The sequence below is a fragment of the Vipera berus genome (genome assembly GCF_964194415.1).
Source record: "Vipera berus genome assembly, chromosome: 2".
NCBI classification, from domain to species: domain Eukaryota; kingdom Metazoa; phylum Chordata; class Lepidosauria; order Squamata; family Viperidae; genus Vipera; species Vipera berus.
In genome coordinates, this window is record NC_138203.1 from 270889206 (window position 1) to 270908256 (window position 19051).

General features: G+C 46.1%; 1 protein-coding gene across 2 annotated transcripts in view; it reads left to right on the plus strand.

Annotated features, from left to right (window-relative positions):
- The window catches only part of EHMT2 (euchromatic histone lysine methyltransferase 2), a 53775-nt gene that overhangs the window by 24091 nt on the left and 10633 nt on the right, over positions 1-19051 (plus strand). Inside the window, exons 16-25 of one of the 2 annotated variants that reach the window (XM_081322018.1) lie at positions 1127-1249; positions 2640-2741; positions 3516-3620; positions 4276-4430; positions 4531-4698; positions 6763-6907; positions 12608-12685; positions 16079-16194; positions 17515-17601; positions 18032-18110. In XM_081322018.1, coding sequence (XP_081178144.1) covers positions 1127-1249; positions 2640-2741; positions 3516-3620; positions 4276-4430; positions 4531-4698; positions 6763-6907; positions 12608-12685; positions 16079-16194; positions 17515-17601; positions 18032-18110 — 1158 coding nt within the window. Of the gene's footprint in view, positions 1-1126; positions 1250-2639; positions 2742-3515; positions 3621-4275; positions 4431-4530; positions 4699-6762; positions 6908-12607; positions 12779-16078; positions 16195-17514; positions 17602-18031; positions 18111-19051 lie in introns of those variants that run through there. The other variant, XR_014025699.1, reaches the window with a different exon arrangement.

The following is a 19051-nucleotide window of genomic DNA, read 5'->3' on the forward strand; positions in this document are numbered from 1 at the left end:
TGCCCCCATGGCTACAGCTGTGCTCGACAGGCACAATTTTACACTTGAAGGAGGCTTCTGAAAGAGGGAGGGATGAAAAGGTTAAAGAGGAAAATACACAGTTCTGGGTTTGCTGAGAGAGAGAGAGAGAAGAGCTATTAGCTAGTCAATATCTCAAAATATGGCTGTATTAAGCTGCTCTTAAGTCGATTGGTTGAAATTGGCATAGAGTAGTCCTTGCTGAGCGATTGCAATTGTTAAATGATGATGATGATGATGATGATGATGATGATGATGATGATGATGAAGTTGGAAGGGACCTTGGAGGTCATCTAGTCCAACCCCCTGCTCAGGCAGGAAACCCTATACCAGGGGTAGGCAACCTTGGCTCTTTTGTGACTCGTGAACTTCAACTCCCAGAATTCCTGAGCTGGCCATGCTGGCTCAGAAATTCTGGGAGTTGAAGTCCACGAGTCACAAAAGAGCCAAGGTTGCCTACCTCTGCCCTATACCAGTGGCTGACACAGTCACTAAGCAAACTAGTGACAAAGAGGGTGACAAAGATGCTGCAAAGGTTGCTAGTAGTACTAGAGTCTCATTCAAATAAAAGTTCTCTTGTTTGGTGCCCTATTCTGTTTTGTTTGGGGGTCCCCCACTCCACTTAAACAAGTGTTCTCTTCCTGAGTTACTTTTGTACGGAGCCCAGCCCTTTCCTAAAAAGGGCTAATTAACAAGCTCAGCTCTGAAACCTTAATTAGTTGATTAGAAGCCTCCTGGCAGTTTCCCAGCTGCTGCTGAAACTGACCACACATTAATCTGTTCCACATTGAAGGTTTTTGTTGTCCTAAATCGGAGTGGGTGTCTTTAAACTCGGCCCTTTTATGACTCGTGGACTTCAATTCCCAGAATTCCTCAGCCAGCGTGCCTGGCTGAGGAATTCTGGGAGTTGAAGTCCACGAGTCATAAAAGGGCTTAGTTTGAAGACCCCTGTCCTAAATACTGGTGGCAAAACTACTTTTTCTTAACCTGGTCATTGCAAACTGGGGCTATCGGAGACAGTCACTAAACCGGTACTACCTATAATGTATATCAGTTAAACGTGTAAACAAGTCAACTAGTAATAAATCATGTATATTTTCTCTGGCAGGCTGGAGCCAACATAAATACGGTGGACAAGTTGCGTCGAACCCCTTTAATGGAAGCGGTTGCAAACAACCACGTGGAGTTAGCACATTACTTGGTCAAGAGGGGTGGTTGTGTGTACACAAAGGTCAGGAGATAAAAGAAATGTTATTTTGGTGGAAGGATTGCTGTGTGGAAGGGAGTGGGGTAGAGATACTGTATTTCTTAAATGGAGTTGGTGTGGCTTTTGTTTCTTTTGCAACACTCCTGTGCCTTTAATAGATATATATATATGACAAGGGTTCAGTTATTTTGGTACACAGTGGTTTCATTTCTGTGTGCCTTGCTGCTTTTAAAAGGGTGAGACTCTTCAAAATAATATATACCAAGGGCCTAATCGTAGCATTTCTTCGCCATCATAGTTCAGTGGAGAAACAAATACGTGTGCTTAACCGGCTCAACTCTCTGTTGGAGCAATTTCTCCTCAAAAACCTGACATTCAACATCAACAGTGTTTTTTTAAAAAAAACAAAACAAACTTTTTTTAATGACAAAATAGTATTTCATCTTAAGAAATTTAAACATGGAAACTAAGAAAGAAAAAGAAAAAAAACTGTCTGATATTTTATATTTATCAATAATCACTAGTTCACCCACTGAAACTTCGATAATTTATTTATTTATTTTATTTTATTTATTTTAATTCCATTTATATCCCGCCCTTCTCCGAAGACTCAGGGCGGCTTACAAGCTTAGCAGTAGCCTTCATTCTATGTATATGCCTGCTTCTTAGGGCTTTCACACATACCCCAAGCGGCATTATTACAAAGTCAGCTTATTGCCCCCAACAATCTGGGTCCTCATTTTACCTACCGTGGAAGGATGGAAGGCTGAGTCAACCTTTTAAATCGGTGTTTCTCAATCTTTAAGACATGTGGACTGCAACGTGCAGAATTCCCCAGCCAGCATGGGAGTTGAAGTCCACACCTCTTAAAATTGCCAAGGTTGAGAAATACTGAAATAAACAATTCAGTATATTATTGTAAGATATCACAGGATTTCTGCCCTAGTAACATATATATTGGTACATCCTTTGGTAGGAAGTACTACCTTTTCCGTAACAGATCACACATTTCCAACAACCTTGATTAACAGTGCTAGTTCCAGCTGGTTTAATAGAATAACTCAGTGACGGGGTTAAACTTTTATATTAAGCATGGTTTGTTTTAACCATGGTTTGTTGAGCCTATCAGAGTGGCCTGGGTTACACATAATACTAAGCCGTTGTGTACAAACCATATTGACTGGGTTTATAAAAGTCCCTGAGCTAAAGCCAAAAAATTTTTTTTAAAAAATCACACAAAGCCTAGTGTAATGCACGAATCCAGAGTTTGAGGTCTCTTCTTATGGGACTAAAGTTCAGGATTCCATCACTGTTTTGTGAGAATGATAAAAGGAGGGAGGGCATCACCATGGGGAGAGGAAGTGCTTACATGCAACTAATGCTACTTCATTCTTCCCGATGTTACTGCCCAAAGGAGGATGATGGATCCACCTGTCTTCATCATGCTGCCAAGAATGGAAATGTGGAGATGGTCAGCTTGCTCCTTTCCACGGGACAGGTGGATGTCAATGCCCAGGTAAGTGGAGAGGCTGGTTCCCCTTGGGTGCTGATGGTGGCTACCAGCTTCACCCAGCTCTCCCTGGGTGTTCTGTTCCCCCCCCTCCCGGGGTACAAACAGACAGACAAGCAGGCACGACTAGCAAGGGTTAATGCCTCAGGCTTTAGTAATTGCCTTCTGATAAGGCCTTGGCAGCAAAATACAAACAGTCAGCCAAAATAGACTCGTTACCTCAAGCCTCCGCTGGAATGAGATAACTTCCAAACACAAGCAAACAAGCAAACAGTCCAGAAACGAAAGTACAAAGCGTTGTCAAGAATTCAGGCCAAGGTTTCAAACAGGTAGTAAATCCGACAGAATTCCGAAGATGTGACCAGAAATGGATTAAATTATTGTTCATCACAAAGTCTTGAGAGCAGCCACACCCCCTTTTGTACCTTGTGGGGTGTGGCTCAGTGACTCAGCTAATTCCTGACCCTCCTACTCTTCCTATGCTGCTGTACACGCTTGGCTCTGCGCTGTTCTCGGGCATCTAGCCATGATTCATCTCTGCTGCTTTCCATCTGCTGCAGCTGCTCTGGCTCACTCCCAGCCTGGCTAATCACAGGCTGCTCCTGTCGGCCTTCAGATAGAGACGGAGGCCTTGCCAGAGGGAGGGTCCTGAAGAGGGAGGCCTTGCCAGTTCCTCCCCATCATCCTCAGAGTCCTCTTCCTCGGGTAGGACAGGCTCGGGGGTCGGGGCCACAACACTGGGCCTTCACAGAGCGCTTGTTCTTCCTGTTCCTTGTTTAGGATAATGGAGGTTGGACCCCCATTATCTGGGCTGCCGAGCATAAGCACATTGAGGTGATCCGTATGTTGCTCACCCGAGGAGCTGACGTCACTTTGACTGACAACGTACGTGAGTTTGGGTTTCCTGGGGAAGCATCAGGCTCGCGAAATTAATATAAAACAGAAATGAGTGAGATTTGTTCCCAGGAGCCAGAACTGTAGCCTGAGTTGAAGGGGGCGGAATGGGGGGGAATCTCTGGTTGGATTTATCTGCATAACAGAATGGACAAGGTTGGTTAATCCAGGAGTCTCCCACCCTGGCAACTTTTAAGACTTGTGGACTTCAATTCCCAGAATTTCCCAGCCAGCCATGGTTGGTCCACCAGTCTTGAAGTTGCCAAGATTGGAGATCCCTGGGTTAGGCCACCCCGTTGCTGTTGGGCCCTCGCTTTAAAAGAAAATCCTTGCAGTTAGGAAAATTTTAACACTGCTGGGAGTGGGGGGGAAGGTGAGTAAAAGGAGTCACATGGTAGACATGGCAGTGCCATTGAAGTCTTCTTTGTACACGCATGCAACATTGATGGACATTCAGGCTTTGGGCCTGCTAGTCAGGATGGCCATCTTGACTTTTTGGATCCCTCCTATGGCTACTGCTGAGAGTGATAGAAGAGAGCAGATCTGCAGATCTTTACGGCCCTCTACAAGGGAACATGCGGAAGTTTGGACTCCCGGCCTGTCGCCTGTCACTTTTCTTTTAACACCTTCCTCTTCTTCCATCCAGGAAGAGAACATCTGTTTGCACTGGGCCTCCTTCACCGGAAGTGCGGAGATTGCAGAAGTCTTACTAAATGCCCAGTGTGATCTCCATGCGGTCAATTTCCACGGAGACACGCCTCTGCATATAGCTGCCCGGGAGAGCTACCACGATTGTGTCCTGTAAGCAACAGGCAGCTGGGACGTTTCTGTTTGGGATCCTAACATTGCAAGATGGTGGGAGGCCTTTGCGCTAATTGACTACATCTTCTTGCTCGCATAGCTTGTTCCTCTCAAGGGGAGCCGACACTGAAATACGGAACAAGGAGGGGGATTTGCCGGTGGACCTGACCTTGGAGAACTCGGATGTTTGGTTTGCCCTTCAACTCAATCGCAAGATCCGCCAAGGCATCCTTAACCGTTCGGTGCGCACGGAGCGCATCATCAGCAGGTAAGGTGGTCAGGTGGAACCTGATGCATGCAATGCACATCTGGCTGGGTTTCAGTTTCATTTTTCGAGTGCTTGTCATGTGTTTGGGCACGTGATTCTGGTAGGAGGGGCTTCTGCTTTAGGGCGGGGCCAAGAGCTGCATAAATCTGTACACGGAGCTTCACTAAGGAGATTATAATTTGGAGCAAGTGAAGAGGAGGCTCGGATGGAGTTTTAAAAAGTTAGGAAATAGAGCAGGTGGTCCCTGATTTACAACCACTCATTTAATGACCGTTCAAAGTTACAACAGCACTGGGAAAAAAAGTGATTTTTGACCGTTTTTTTACACATTACCGTTGCACCGTCCCCAAGGTTGATGTGATCAAAATTCGCATGCTTGGCAACTGACTCATATTTATGACGGTTGCAGTGTCTCAGAGTCGTGTCATCACTTTTTGAGATCTTCTGACAGACAAAAGCCAATTTTGGAAGCCAAATCCACTTAACAACGGTGTTACTAATTGAACAAGTGCCGTGGTTCACTTAACAAGAAAAGTCATAAAATGGGGCAAAACTCACAATGACTGTCTCACTTAGCAACAGGAATTTGGGGCTCAATCGTCATAAGTCGAGGACTACCTGTATTTAAGACAATTTCTTAGCTCTAGGGACTCGGCGGGAGCCTTACCAATGGGAGGGCGGGGCTGCTGTCCTCGCTCCAATCGGAGCCGGGAAAGGCGAGGGCGTGATGAATGGGGGGGCTGGGAAGTGGTGAATGGGCGGGGCTGATGGCGGTGATTCTCTAATAGTGATCTGTTAGTTTTTGTTTTATATTCCAGTGTTGGTTCATCAGTGGAATAATTTCATAGTTTTCTATCGATCAACGATGTTCAATCCCATAACGCTGATTTTTTTTTCTGGAATGGCAGAATTATGATATGGGGCTTTGTAATTTAATTTTTTTTTAATATTTGTATTACTGTTTTTTATAGCTGTTTTATTGTTGTGAGCCACCCTGAGTCCTTCGGGAGATAGGGCGGCATATAAGTCCGATAAATAAATAATAATAGATAGATAGATAGATAGATAGATAGATAGATAGATAGATAGATAGATAGATAGATGATAGATAGATAGATAGATAGATGATAGATAAATAGATAAATAGATAAATAATTAATAATTAATAAATTTATTTAACAAAGTAGGAAATCTATCAAGTGGCACTTAGCAGTGGTGGAAGCACTTAAGCAAACAGCTGCAGTTTATCAGGAGGGGGAGATGAACTGGATACCTGACATTTAACAGCGATTTGGATTTATTCTGCATAGCACCTGAGAGTAAGCAAAAAACAACAACACCTGGGTGAAAGCTTAATGGAGATAGTCTTCATTTAGCAAGCACAGTTTGGATCAGCAGATCCCTTGTTAAGCGAAGCAGTACTTATAATTTTACTCCAGCTTTCCTCTACACACCTGTGAAGGTCATACGTGTGAGGACTGGTTGCAAAATTATTGTTTCATTTACTGTGGTAATTGCAAACGGTCACTAAATGAGGCAGTTGTTAAGCAGGGACTACTAGTAGAGAGAGTGAAATGTGAACTAAGGAGGAATTTCCTAAGACCTGTTAAGCAATGGAAGCTTAAGCCCGTCTCTTGAAGCTCTCGGAGCGCCATCACTGTAGATGTTCAAGAAAAGGTTGGGCAGCCATTTTGTCTGGAGGGTATGAGAATTCCTACACAGGGCGGAGGGTATTTTCCAACGCTAAGATTCTATTATTTGTTTTTCCTGTGCTACGCAACAGATAAAGAAAATTGTTGTTGTTGTTAGTTGCGAAGTCGTGTCCGACCCATCGCTAAAGATAAAGAAAATACAGCACAGTAAAGAGAATAATCTGTGAGAAATAAAAAAAAATAAAATGACTGAGGCTTAGAGAATCCAGCAATCATCCTCTTTTAAGCAGGATGGAATATCATGTAACAAGATATAAGTGGAAGCAAAAGCTGTTAAAACAGGGCGGTGTGCTTAAAAACTGCCACTTAAAAGTAGCATCCATCTTAGGTTCTGCCCTCTTTCTTTTACCAGGGATGTGGCTCGGGGCTACGAAAATGTGCCCATCCCTTGTGTCAACTCTGTGGATGATGAACCCTGCCCAGATGACTACAAGTACATCTCTGAAAACTGCGAGACCTCCACCATGAACATCGATCGCAATATCACCCACTTACAGGTATCCTTTTGATCCAACCCAAAGCAACAGAGCTCCTGGGCACGACCAGCAGAGGGGAAAGCAAAGAAGTCAAAGGCAAGAAATACAGCCTGGCTCTGGACAGTTATTTTAGCCTGGGGTGGGTGGGTGGGGGGACCACGGCATGGTGGGAGAGCAGATGCTTTGCAAGACAAAAGGTCTCTGAGCTGACTCCTACCATGTTTCCCCCAAAATAAGACTGGGTCTTTTTTTTTTGCTTCCTCCAAAAGAGGCACCAGGTCTTATTTTTAAGGTAGGCCTTACCTCACCTCTGGCACCGACAGCCCCACCCAGCCGGTCCACTTTTTCTGGGGCCGAAGTTCTGCAGCTGCATTCTGGCCTGCATTTTGCGGTCAGGCCTTTCCAGAAGGCCTAAGCAGCCGAGTACCGAGCTATGGATTCAAGCCATAGTTTGGTGTTCGGCTGCTGAGGTCTTGCAGAATCAAGCTATGTATTCAATCCATAGCTCTGTTGGCTGCACAGACCTTCTGGAAAGCCCTGTGACTGGGAACTGCAGGCCTGGCTGCAGAAGAGGCCTGACAAGTGGGTTGGAAAGGAGAGGCCTGACTGCAAGGTAAGTGGGTGCAGATGGCATGGGGCAGTTCCACACCCCCACCCCTGCCCTAGCTTGATTTTTAGGTGTGTACCTCACCCCAAAACTAGGGCTTATTTTGGGGATAGGGTTTATATTAGGCGTACCCCAAAAAATCAAGCTAGGGCTTATTGTTGGTGTAGGCCTTACTTTCGGGGAAACACGGTAGCTGTTTGGTTGAAGAAAGTGATGGAAAGGATTGTGCTCTAAAACAGAGGTCCCCAACCTTTTGGGCACCAGGGACCAGTTCTGTGGAAAGAGGTTTTTGTGCAGACCGGAGGGTGAATGGTTTTGTGTGCTGCCTGCATGCCATGGATGGGGCTTTCCTTGTTTGTGCAGACCGGTTGCTGGCATGCCGCAGCCTGGTACTGGTCCACAGACCGGGGGTTGGGGACCCCTGCTGTAAACCTCTGATGAGCCAATGCGGTTGGTTAGAGGAGGTAGCGCAGAAGGAGACAGCAAGCTAGTATCTAATGTCTGCAATAGAAGAGAGTATCTGTAGCTCAGTGCTGAACTATGGTGACCTTGGTGCTCTCTGAACTTGGTTGTTTACTTGCAGATGTTTCATTAGCCAACTAGGTAATATCATCAAAAGGGGGGCATGTCCCTATGGATTTTATTCTGCTAGTCGGTGCCGACTATAGGGGGCGGTGCTCATCTCCATTTCAAGGCCATTGAGCCAGCACTGTCTGAAGACGTTTCCCTAGTCATGTGGTCAGCATGATGTTATGGAGTGCCGTTACCTTCCCGTCAAAGTGGTGCCTATTTATCTACTCGCATTTGCATGCTTTTGACTGCTAGGTTGGCAGGAGCTGGGGCGAGGACAGGAGCTCGCCCCATCATGTGGCACTCAGGTCTTGAACCTGGGCTGCCGGCTTTCCAGCCAACAAGCCCAGCATCTTAACCGCTGAGCCACTGCGCTGCCCTAACATCATCAAAAGAGATAATAAAAAAGCTAGGAAGGAAAAAAAAAAGACCAGAAGGCATCCTCTCCAAGAACCATCACCAGATAAACAGGGATTAATACCAGACAAATAATCAAGAACAAAACAGCACTTTAATTAAGGAATAACTAAGGAGAAAACCACACTTCCACTAACACTGGCCTGAGCAAGCTACCGTGTCTAAACAGAGAGCAAACCTCACTCACAGTAGCACTGATGATGTTATCGAGTCAGGTAATGCCTTCAAGCAAACAACTAGACAACATCAAGGACTCCACACCTGTAATGTCTTTACCTAGCGTTGCCAACATTCCCAATCAAATCATTTGATTTAAGTATCAATTTTAGTTTTGATTAAGATTCTTAAGAGGTAAGCATAATAACAATGGCTTATAGGATAGCCCAAACCTTACCGGAGGACTGAGTTGAGCTCTTGTGAAATTTGGACTTTCAGAAATATTCCGTTAGCTTAACAATTAAAAAAGTGTAAGAAAAAGAGTGAAAATGTTGTTGTTGTTGTTGTTAGCTGCGAAGTCGTGTCCGACCCATCGCGACCCTATGGACAACATTCCTCCAGGCCTTCCTGTCCTCTACCATCTTCTGGAGTCCATTTAAGCTCACGCCTACTGCTTCAGTGACTCCATCCAGCCACCTCATTCTCTGTCGTCCCCTTCTTCTATTGCCCTCGATCTTTCCCAGCATTAGGCTCTTCTCCAGTGAGTCCTTCCTTCTCATTAGGTGGCCAAAGTATTTGAGTTTTAGCTTCAGGATCTGGCCTTCTAAAGAGCACTCAGGATTGATCTCCTCTAGGACTGACCGGTTTGATCGCCTTGCAGTCCAAGGGACTCGCAGGAGTCTTCTCCAGCACCATAGTTCAAAGGCCTCAATTCTTTGGCGCTCAGCCTTTCTTATGGTCCAACTTTCACTGCCATACATTGCAACTGGGAAGACCATAGCCTTGACTATACGCACTTTTGTTGACAGGGTGATGTCTCTGCTTTTTAGTGTGCTGTCTAGATTTGCCATGGCTTTCCTCCCCAGGAGCAAGCGTCTTTTAATTTCTTGGCTACAGTCCCCATCTGCAGTGATCTTGGAGCCCAGGAAAATAAAATCTGTCACTACCTCCATTTCTTCCCCATCTATTTGCCAGGAATTGAGAGGGCCAGATGCCATGATCTTGGTTTTCTTAATGTTAAGTTTCAACCCAAGTTTTGCACTCTCCTTCTTCACCCGCAACAAGAGGCTCTTTAGTTCTTCTTCACTTTCTGCCATTAGAGTGGTATCATCTGCGTATCTTAGGTTGTTGATATTTCTTCCGGCAATCTTAATTCCAACTTTTGATTCATCTAGCCCTGCCTTTCTCATGATGTGCTCTGCATATAAGTTAAATAGGCAGGGCGACAGTATACAGCCTTGCCGGACTCCTTTCCCAATTTTGAACCAATCAGTGGTTCCATGTCCAGTTCTCACTGTTGCTTCTTGACCCGCATATAGGTTTCTCAAGAGACAAATAAGATGGTCTGGTACTCCCATCTCTTTAAGAACTTGCCACAGTTTGTTATGATCCACACAATCAAAGGCTTTAGCATAGTCAATGAAGCAGAAGTAGATGTTTTTCTGGAACTCCCTAGCTTTCTCCATGATCCAGCGTATGTTGGCAATTTGATCTCTAGTTCCTCTGCCTCTTCGAAATCCTGCCTGTACTTCTGGTAGTTCTCGATCCACATACTGCTGAAGTCTAGCTTGTAGGATTTTAAGCATAACTTTACTAGCATGAGAAATGAGTGCAATGGTGCGATAGTTTGAACATTCTTTGGCACTGCCTTTCTTTGGAATTGGAATGTAAAGTGATCTTTTCCAATCCTGTGGCCACTGTTGAGTTTTCCAAATTTGCTGGCAAATTGAGTGTAGCACTTTTACTGCACTGTCTTTTAAGATTTTGAATAGCTCAGCTGGAATACTGTCACCTCCACTAGCTTTGTTGTTGCTCAGCTTTTCTAAGGCCCACTTCACTTCACATTCTAGGATGTCTGGCTCGAGGTCAGTGACCACCTCATTGTGATTATCAGGGACATTAAGCTCATTCTTGTATAGTTCTTCTGTGTAATTTTGCCACCTCTTCTTAATCTCTTCTGCCTCTGTTAGGTCCCTGCCATTTTGGTCCTTTATCATGCCCATTTTTGCATTAAACGTTCCCTTCATCTGTCCAATTTTCTTGAAAAGATCTCTGGTCCTCCCTATTCTATTGTTTTCTTCTATTTCTTTGCACTGTTCATTTAAGAAGGCATTCTTATCTCTTCTAGCTATTCTCTGGAATTCTGCATTCAATTGGGCATATCTATGTTTTTCTCCCTTGCCTTTCGCTTCCCTCCTTTCCTTAGCTATTTGCAAAGCTTCCTCAGACAGCCATTTTGCTTTCTTGCATTTCTTTTTCTTTGGGATGGTTTTGGTTGCTACCTGTTGTACAATGTCACGAACCTCTGTCCATAGTTCTTCAGGCACTCTGTCTATCAGATCTAATTCCTTAAATCTATTTGTCACCTCTACTGTATATTCAACAGGGATATGATTTAATTCATACCTGAGTGGCCTAGTGCTTTTCCCTACTTTCTTCAGTTTAAGCTTAAACTTTGCAAGGAGAAGCTCATGGTCTGAGCCACAGTCAGCTCCTGGTCTTGTTTTTACTGACTATATAGAGCTTCTCCATCTTTGGCTGCAGAGCATATAGTCAATCTGATTTCTGTGTTGACCGTCTGGTGATGTCCATGTGTAGAGCCGTCTCTTGGGTTGTTGGAAAAGAGTGTTTGCTATGACCATCGTATTCTCTTGACAAAATTCTATCAGCCTGTGCCCTGCTTCATTTTGTACTCCAAGGCCAAACTTGCCTGTTATTCCAGTTATCTTTTGGCTTCCTACTTTAGCATTCCAATCCCCCATGATGATAAGGACATCATTTTTTGGTGATAGTTCTATAAGGTGCTGTAGGGCTTCATAGAACCGGTCAATTTCATCCTCTTCAGCACTGGTGGTTGGGGCATAGACTTGGACTACTGTGATATTGAATGGTTTGCCTTGGATTCGAACTGAGATCATTCTGTCATTTTGAGGATTGTATCCCAGTATTGCTTTTCCTACTCTTTTATTGACTATGAAGGCTACTCCATTTCTTCTGAAGGATTCTTGCCCGCAGTAGTATACCTGATGGTCATCTGAATTAAATTCACCCATTCCTGTCCATTTTAGTTCGCTGATACCTAAGATGTCGATGTTCAGTCTTGTCATCTCTTGTTTGACCACGTCCAGCTTGCCTTGATTCATGGATCTTACATTCCAGGTTCCTATGGAGAAAAAATCTTTACAGCATCGGACTTTCCTTTCACCACCAGACACATCCACAGCTGAGCGTCCTTTCGGCTTTGGCCCAGTCGCTTCATTCTTTCTGGCGCTACTAGTACTAGCCCTCTGCTCTTCCCCAGTAGCATATTGGACGCCTTCCGACCTGAGGGGCTCATCTTCCAGCGTCATATCGTTTTGCCTTTTGGTACTGTCCATAGGGTTTTCATGGCAAAGATACTGGAGTGGGTTGCCATTTCCTTCTCCAGTGGATCACGTTTTGTCAGAACTCTTGGCTATGACCTGTCCGTCTTGGGTGGCCCTGCACGGCATAGCTCATAGCTTCATTGAATTACGCAAGCCCCTTCGCCACAACAAGGCAGTAATCCATGAAGGGGAGTGAAAATGTAAAATATATTTATTTAGATATTAAGCATCTTAACCGCCCAACTCCTTCACAGAGAAGCTGTCATGGTAGTAACAAGGCTATCTGTTAGATACGGCTTCTGGCCTCCCATTTCTGCTACTTCTAGCTTTCTAATGGCTGGCTTTGCCTGTGGCCCAGAACTATGGTTTATGTGTTTCCTCCATCTGGAGAGGCTACCTAGCTGCTTTAGCCTAGAGCAGTGTTTGTTCCACCTTGTCGATTTTAAGTTGGGTGAATTCCCAGAATTCTCCAGCCAAGGTAATTCTGGGAGTTGAAGTCCCTTTTTCTTCAAGTTGAAAAACACACCGGCACAGAGGCTGGGATGATGTTTGGTACCATCACCTGCCGTGTCACCTCCGTTTTCACCTCTCTTCTTATGTTGGCAGCATTGCACATGCCAGGACGACTGTTCCTCCAGCAATTGTCTCTGTGGACAGCTTAGCATCCGCTGCTGGTATGACAAGGTGAGGTGGTGCCTTTGAGTGGGGCAGAAGAGCTGCTTAGCAAACTGGAAACCCTCAGACTGAGGATGTGCGGAAAAATCTACTTGGATGCATGTGAGAAATGTTACTCAGCTACAACCTGCCTTTGCTAACCCATTTCCCTGGGTTTTTAATACTTAATAACAATTTCTTATCCGGCACCTAAAGCAGCAGACAGTTAAAGGTAAAGGTTCCCCCGCACATGCGTGCTAGTCGTTTCCAACACTAGGGGCCGCTGCTCATCTCCGTTTCAAAGCCGAAGAGCCAGCGCTTGTCCGAGGACGTCTCCGTGGTCATGTGGCCGACATGACTAGACGCCAAAGGCGCACGGAACGCTGTTACCTTCCCACCGTAGTGGTCCCTATTTTTCTACTCGCATTTTTACGTGCTTTCGAACTGCTAGGTTGGCAGAAGCTGGGATGCGTAACAGGTGCTTACTCTGTTACGTGGCACTTGGGATTCGACCCGCCAAACTGCCGACCTTCTGATCGACAAGCTCAGCGTCCTAACCCACTGAGCCACCGCGTCAGTTACCCCATCCTTTAAGGCAGGGTGAGCTAAGAGAGAAGTACTGGCCCCAAATCATCCTGAGCTTCAAATAGGACTTGAACCCAGATCCTCCCTTGCCCATTTCTAATCCAGTACGAACCATTAAAAACTCCTCCTTTTTCAGAAGGGAAGGCTGTTGATTCTTGACTGGACAACCGTTTATCTGAAATGGGATAGGTCTCCTGCTCGAGTAGGGGGTTGGACTAGATGACCTCCAAGGTCCCTTCCAACTCTCTGTTATTCTGTTACTGCCTTTTCTAAAAGAGGTTTCTTTGTCTTCTCCTTGCTTTTCCTTATTCTTATGGAGATGCTTCCTGATATGCTGGACAGGGGACTTTGCTTCGTCCCCTCCCTCTTCAGAGGAGAACAACAGCAGTACAAGAAGTCCTCAATTTACGAGAATTCATTTAGTGACCACTCAGAGTTACAACGGCACTGAAAAAGTGACTTGTGACCACTTTTCAGACCGTTGCAGCATCCCCATGGTCATGTGATCCAAATTCAAATGCTTCGCAACTGTCTCATATTTTTGACGGTTGCAGTGTCCCAGGTCATGTGATGACCTTTTGGGACTTCCTGATAAGCAAAGTCAATGGGGAAGCCAGATTCACTTAACAACCGTGTTACTAATTTCACAACTGCAGTGATTGGCAAGAAAGGTCGTAAAACGGATGTCACAGATGTCTCACTTAGCCACAGAAATGTTGGGCTCCATTGCGGTCGTAGGTCAAAGACTACCTATCTCTTTTACCCACTGAGTCAACAACTGATTAACTAGAAGGCTTTTGTCAACTGGGGCAACTTTCAGATGTGTGGACTTCAGCTCCCAGAATTCCCAGCCAACCCCATGCTGGCTGGAGAATTCTGGGAGTTGAAGTCCGCACATCTGAAAGTTGGCCCAGGTTGAGAGACACTGAATTAGAACTTAGGAGATAGCAACATCAGACTTATCTCCCTTGGCATTGCCATAGTTTATGGGTCTAGACCAGGGGTCCCCAACCCCCGGTCGGTGGACCGGTACCGGGCCACGGCATGCCAGCAACCAATCCGCACAAACAAGCAAAGCGCCATCCATGGGATGCAGGCAGCACACAAAACCCATGCCCCCTCTGGTCCGTGGAAAAACCTCTCTATGGAAATGGTCCCTGGTGCCCAAAAGGTTGGGGACCTCTGGTCTAGACCAGTGTTTCTCAACCTCAGGAATTTTAAGATGTGCGGACCTCAGTGGCCAATGTGACATTAAAATTCAGAATTACAAAGAGTTGGAAGGGACCTTGGAGGTCTTCTAGTCCATCTCTGCTCAAGCAGAAGAGCCTATCCCATTTGAGACAAGTGACTGTCCAGTCTCTTTTTAATCCTGGCCATTGCATAACTAGATCCTAATACGTATCCCCTGGTAACCCAGACCTCGCTGCAATTCTCTCGTTCATTGAAATGTGAACTCTCCATCTTCTCAGTGGATTTAGCAGTAAACACCAGTTCTTGAAAAGGAGAAAATGAATAATATCATTGGCTTTCCTGACATCTGGTGCCTTCCAACGGGCACTGTGGTTATAATTTCCAAACTTCCAGGTCAGTCTGCATTTCTGGAAGTTGTAGCCACCAATACAGTAGTCCTCAGATGTAACACTCATTTGTTTAGCGACCATTTTTAAGTTACAGTGGCACCACAAAAAAGTAACTTACAAGCAGTCCTCGCACTTAACGATTGCTGCAGCATCTCCACAGTCCTGTGTTCAGATGTAGGCGCTTGGCAGCTGACATGCATTTATGATGGCTGTAATGTCCTGAGATTATGTAACCGCCATTTGTGAGCTTCTCAGCCAGATTCTGACAAGCAAAATGAATGTGTTGTGATTCAGGGTCAGCCTGTGGGTTCGGCAGTTGGGTCGGACGACTCAGAGGAGGAGGGGGGTGTTGAAGACCTTGCTGAGGGGGTTGAAGATCTTGATGATGATAGCCCTCAGGCAGGCCCCTCCCACTTGGTCACCATGGAGACCCAGCTGTGTGAGCCTGACAGTGTGGATGAAGATGACCCACAGCTGGCCCTGTTCAAGGACGCCCGACGCAGGAGGCAGTCAATCAGGAGTAAACAGAGGAAGGCAATGGGGCTTCTCGGAAGGAGGCAGAGAGAAGCCACGCCCTGAACTCTTTATAAGGGGAATGTGTGGGGAGGGCTGGTTTGCGGAAAGCAACCGCTCGGATAGTGACATGTCTGCAAGAAAACAAGCAGGCTCAGAGAGCACCGACGACCCCTCAGATCCATCTTCTCCCATTCATTTTGCTTCTCAGAAGCTGGCTGAGAAGTTCACAAATGGCGGTTACATAATCCCAGGACATTACAGCCATGATAAGTACGTGTCAGTTGCCAAGCGCCTGAATTTGAAACACAGGACTGTGGAGATGCTGCAACAGTGTGTGGATTGGTTGTAAGTTACTTTTGTATCGTGCCACTGTAACTTCAGCCGGTTGCTAAGCGAATGAGTGTAAAGACTACCTCTACGTAGACTTACTATGTGAGAAAAGTGAGGCCTAAACGATTCTCATCCCACTGAGAGGAACCTTTATTTTTAATTTAAGAAAACAGGAAGTTGACAATTCCTCTTTACCCCTCCCTGCCTCTCCCCAAACTCTTGCTCATTTGGAAAGCAGTTGTGGAGGGGGAAATGATGCCAGCTTGCATCCCTATCAACCTCACATGAAAGAGAGGCTGTTACCATGGCAACGGAACCATCAGCGTCACCTCCCTTCTCTCTCTCTCTCTCTCTCTCTCTCTCTCTCTCTCTCTCTCTCTCTCTCTCTCTCTCTCTCTCTCTCTCTCTGCAGGACGGACGTTTGCTACAAGAGTTCAACAAGATTGAGCCCCCTTTGATCTTTGAATGCAACCAGGCCTGCACCTGTTGGAGGAACTGCAAAAACCGGGTGGTGCAAGGCGGCATCAAGTGAGATCTTTGATTGCTTTATTGCTCTCACTGTCTCCCAATTTGGTCCAGCACTTTCACAGCTGGAGTAGGAGCATAAAGGCTCAAGTGCTAGTCCTGCCTTAGGCACAAAAGCCGTTTCTCTCTCTCTCTCTCTCTCTCTCTCTCTCTCTCTCTCTCTCTCTCTCTGTCTCTCCCTCTCTCTCCCTCTCCCTCCCTCCCCCAACCTCTCTCCCCCCTCCGTCTTTCCCTCTTTCCCCTCCCTCTCCCTCCCTCCCACACCCTCTCCCCCTTCTTCCCCCACCCTCTCTCTCTCTCCCTCTCTCTCCCCCAACCCTCTCCCCTCCCCCCCCTCTCTCTCTCTCTCGTCATTGTCTCATTATTACTTGTTATATTATGTCCCACCTTCTTCCAGTGGATATCATAGCCTGTTCTTGGGCTCCCCCCTTTATTTTTAGTACTCTATAGCAGGGCTTTTCAACCAGTGGTACGGGTACCACCTGTGGTACATTGGCACCTGGCAGGTGGTACGCGACCATCCTAGAAAAGTGGTAGCGGGGGAGGGGAATGAGCTGAACCGGTGGCAGCACCGCACAAGCCTGAGCGAGAGACGGTTGGAGCTGCAGGGCTGTCAGGGCTCAACGGAAGCGCCAGGATCAGCGCCAGGCTCCAGCTGGAGCTCGGCGCTGATCCCAGCGCTTCTGCTGAGCCCAGAAGAAGCGCCGATCAGCTGGAATGTTGCAGCATCTCCAGGGTCTTGTCATTTACATTCAGATGCTTGGCAACTGATTCATATTTATGATGGTCACAGTGTCCCAGGGTCATGTGAAGTGACCAAAACCTGCTGCAACCACCCAGCAGGGGGGGGGGAATAAAAACCAAACTCCCCCCCACCCCACCCTCGCTGCCAATCCTCAACAGAAATGCTCACAACAATGAAAACCTTGGACAGGAGGAAGAATGCCGCCGGGCAGGCAGGCCGGTGTCTTGCTCGGCTGTGGCTTGGGGTGCACTTTTTTCAGCGCCGTTGTAACTTCAAACAGTCACCAAGCGAACTGTTGTAAGTCGAGGACTACCTGTACTTCATCACTTTTGGGGGAGGGTATCAAATTTTTGACACCTTGCTAGGCGACTGGTGGTACTCGGATGTTGCCATATCCTAAAAGTGGTACAATGGGTGAAAAGGTTGAAAAGCCCTGCTGCTCTATAGCAGTGTTTCTCAACCGTAGCAACTTAGCAACTTTCTGACGAATGGACTTCAACTTCCACAATCCCCCAGCCAGTGAACTTTTACCTTTTCAAAAACTGCATCTTTTCTGTTTGGTATGTTCTTGATTGAAGGGTTCGCCTGCAGCTGTACCGAACGGCAAAAATGGGTTGGGGGGTCCGCGCCCTTCAGACCATCCCCCAGGGAACCTTCATATGCGAGTGAGTGAAACTGTTTGGAGTTAATTTATATGAGTTAAAGTGCGATAGTTTTAATAGTTTATGATTGTTTGCATAACGTAGATTATGATTGTTTGTATTTTTATACCCTGTACTTAGCTCTGGGGAGTCGGGGAGGGGGAAGGGGGAAGGGAGGGAGGCTGGGGAGGTTTGGGGAGTGGGAAGAGGGTGGGAGGGGAGGGGGTTGGGTGGGGTTTTGTTTTTGTTAAAGATAAAATGTATTGTAAAACTTTTCAATAAAAAAAAGAAAGAAACTGGTTTTCATGTGGAGCTTCCCTTTATATAGGGGGGCGGCGGTGGGGGGAATTGCTATATGCCTCCAGGATTGGGGGCTTGTAGTAACATGCTGGCTTTAAGGAGACGAATCCTCCTCTAACCTCTCTCCCCTCATTATGCCTCCTTCTCTTAAAAGGTATGTAGGAGAACTGATTTCTGATGCAGAAGCTGACGTAAGGGAAGATGACTCGTACCTGTTTGATCTAGACAATAAGGTAAAGTCCAGATATTGGGGATCGGATGAGAGAAAGACTGTTTCTTACACCTATCTTCATACAGGTAGTCCTCGACATACAACAGTTCATTTAGTGACCATTCGGAATTACAACAGCAATGAAAGTCCTTCGGGAGAAGGGCGGTATATAAATTAAATAAATAAATAAATAAAATAGTGACTTCTGACCGTTTTTCACACTTACGACGGTTGCAGCAACCCCACAGTCACCCGATCAAAATTCAGACACTTGGCAACTGACTCGTATTTATGATGACTGCAGTGTCCCGGGAGGGGGGGGGCGTCATATGATCCGCTGACGAGCAAAGTTAAAGGGGAAGCCAGATTCATTTAGTGACCGGGTTACTAACTTAACAACTGCAATGAATTACTCAACATCTGTGGCAAGAAAACCATCCCATAGTGTGAACCGTGGGTTCCCTTAACAACCGTGATAGCTGCTTAATGACTGCCGTGAAAAAAAAGTTGTAAAATCAGGCATGTGGGCGACCTGATTTGCAACTGTCACAAGTCATGACCATGGTAGGTAGGCTCCATTACGGTTGTAATTCGAGGACTGCCTGTATTCTTGGGGAGGTTTTAGGACATAACTCCTGTTCACAAAATGAGGAGCACCGATCCTCATTTCAGAATAAGGGCTGCAGGAGTTAGGCAGTGAGGCATAAATAAAGATAAGGCCGGAGTAGCAGCTTCCTTGAGGCATGGAGGGAGCGCAAATCTTTGATCTTTCAAGAACAGAAAAGCAACGACCTGGTTATGATCTGCAGGGCTGGAGTTTGTAGAAATTACAGTAGGAGGAGCTGGAGCAACAAGGTAGCTGACTGTGTGATTAGATTGACCACTAGGGGGTAGCAAAGGGATACATTAAAGCAGCGGTCCCCAAACTTTCCAGCTTGGACCGGTGGAGGGGGGGGGGAAGGG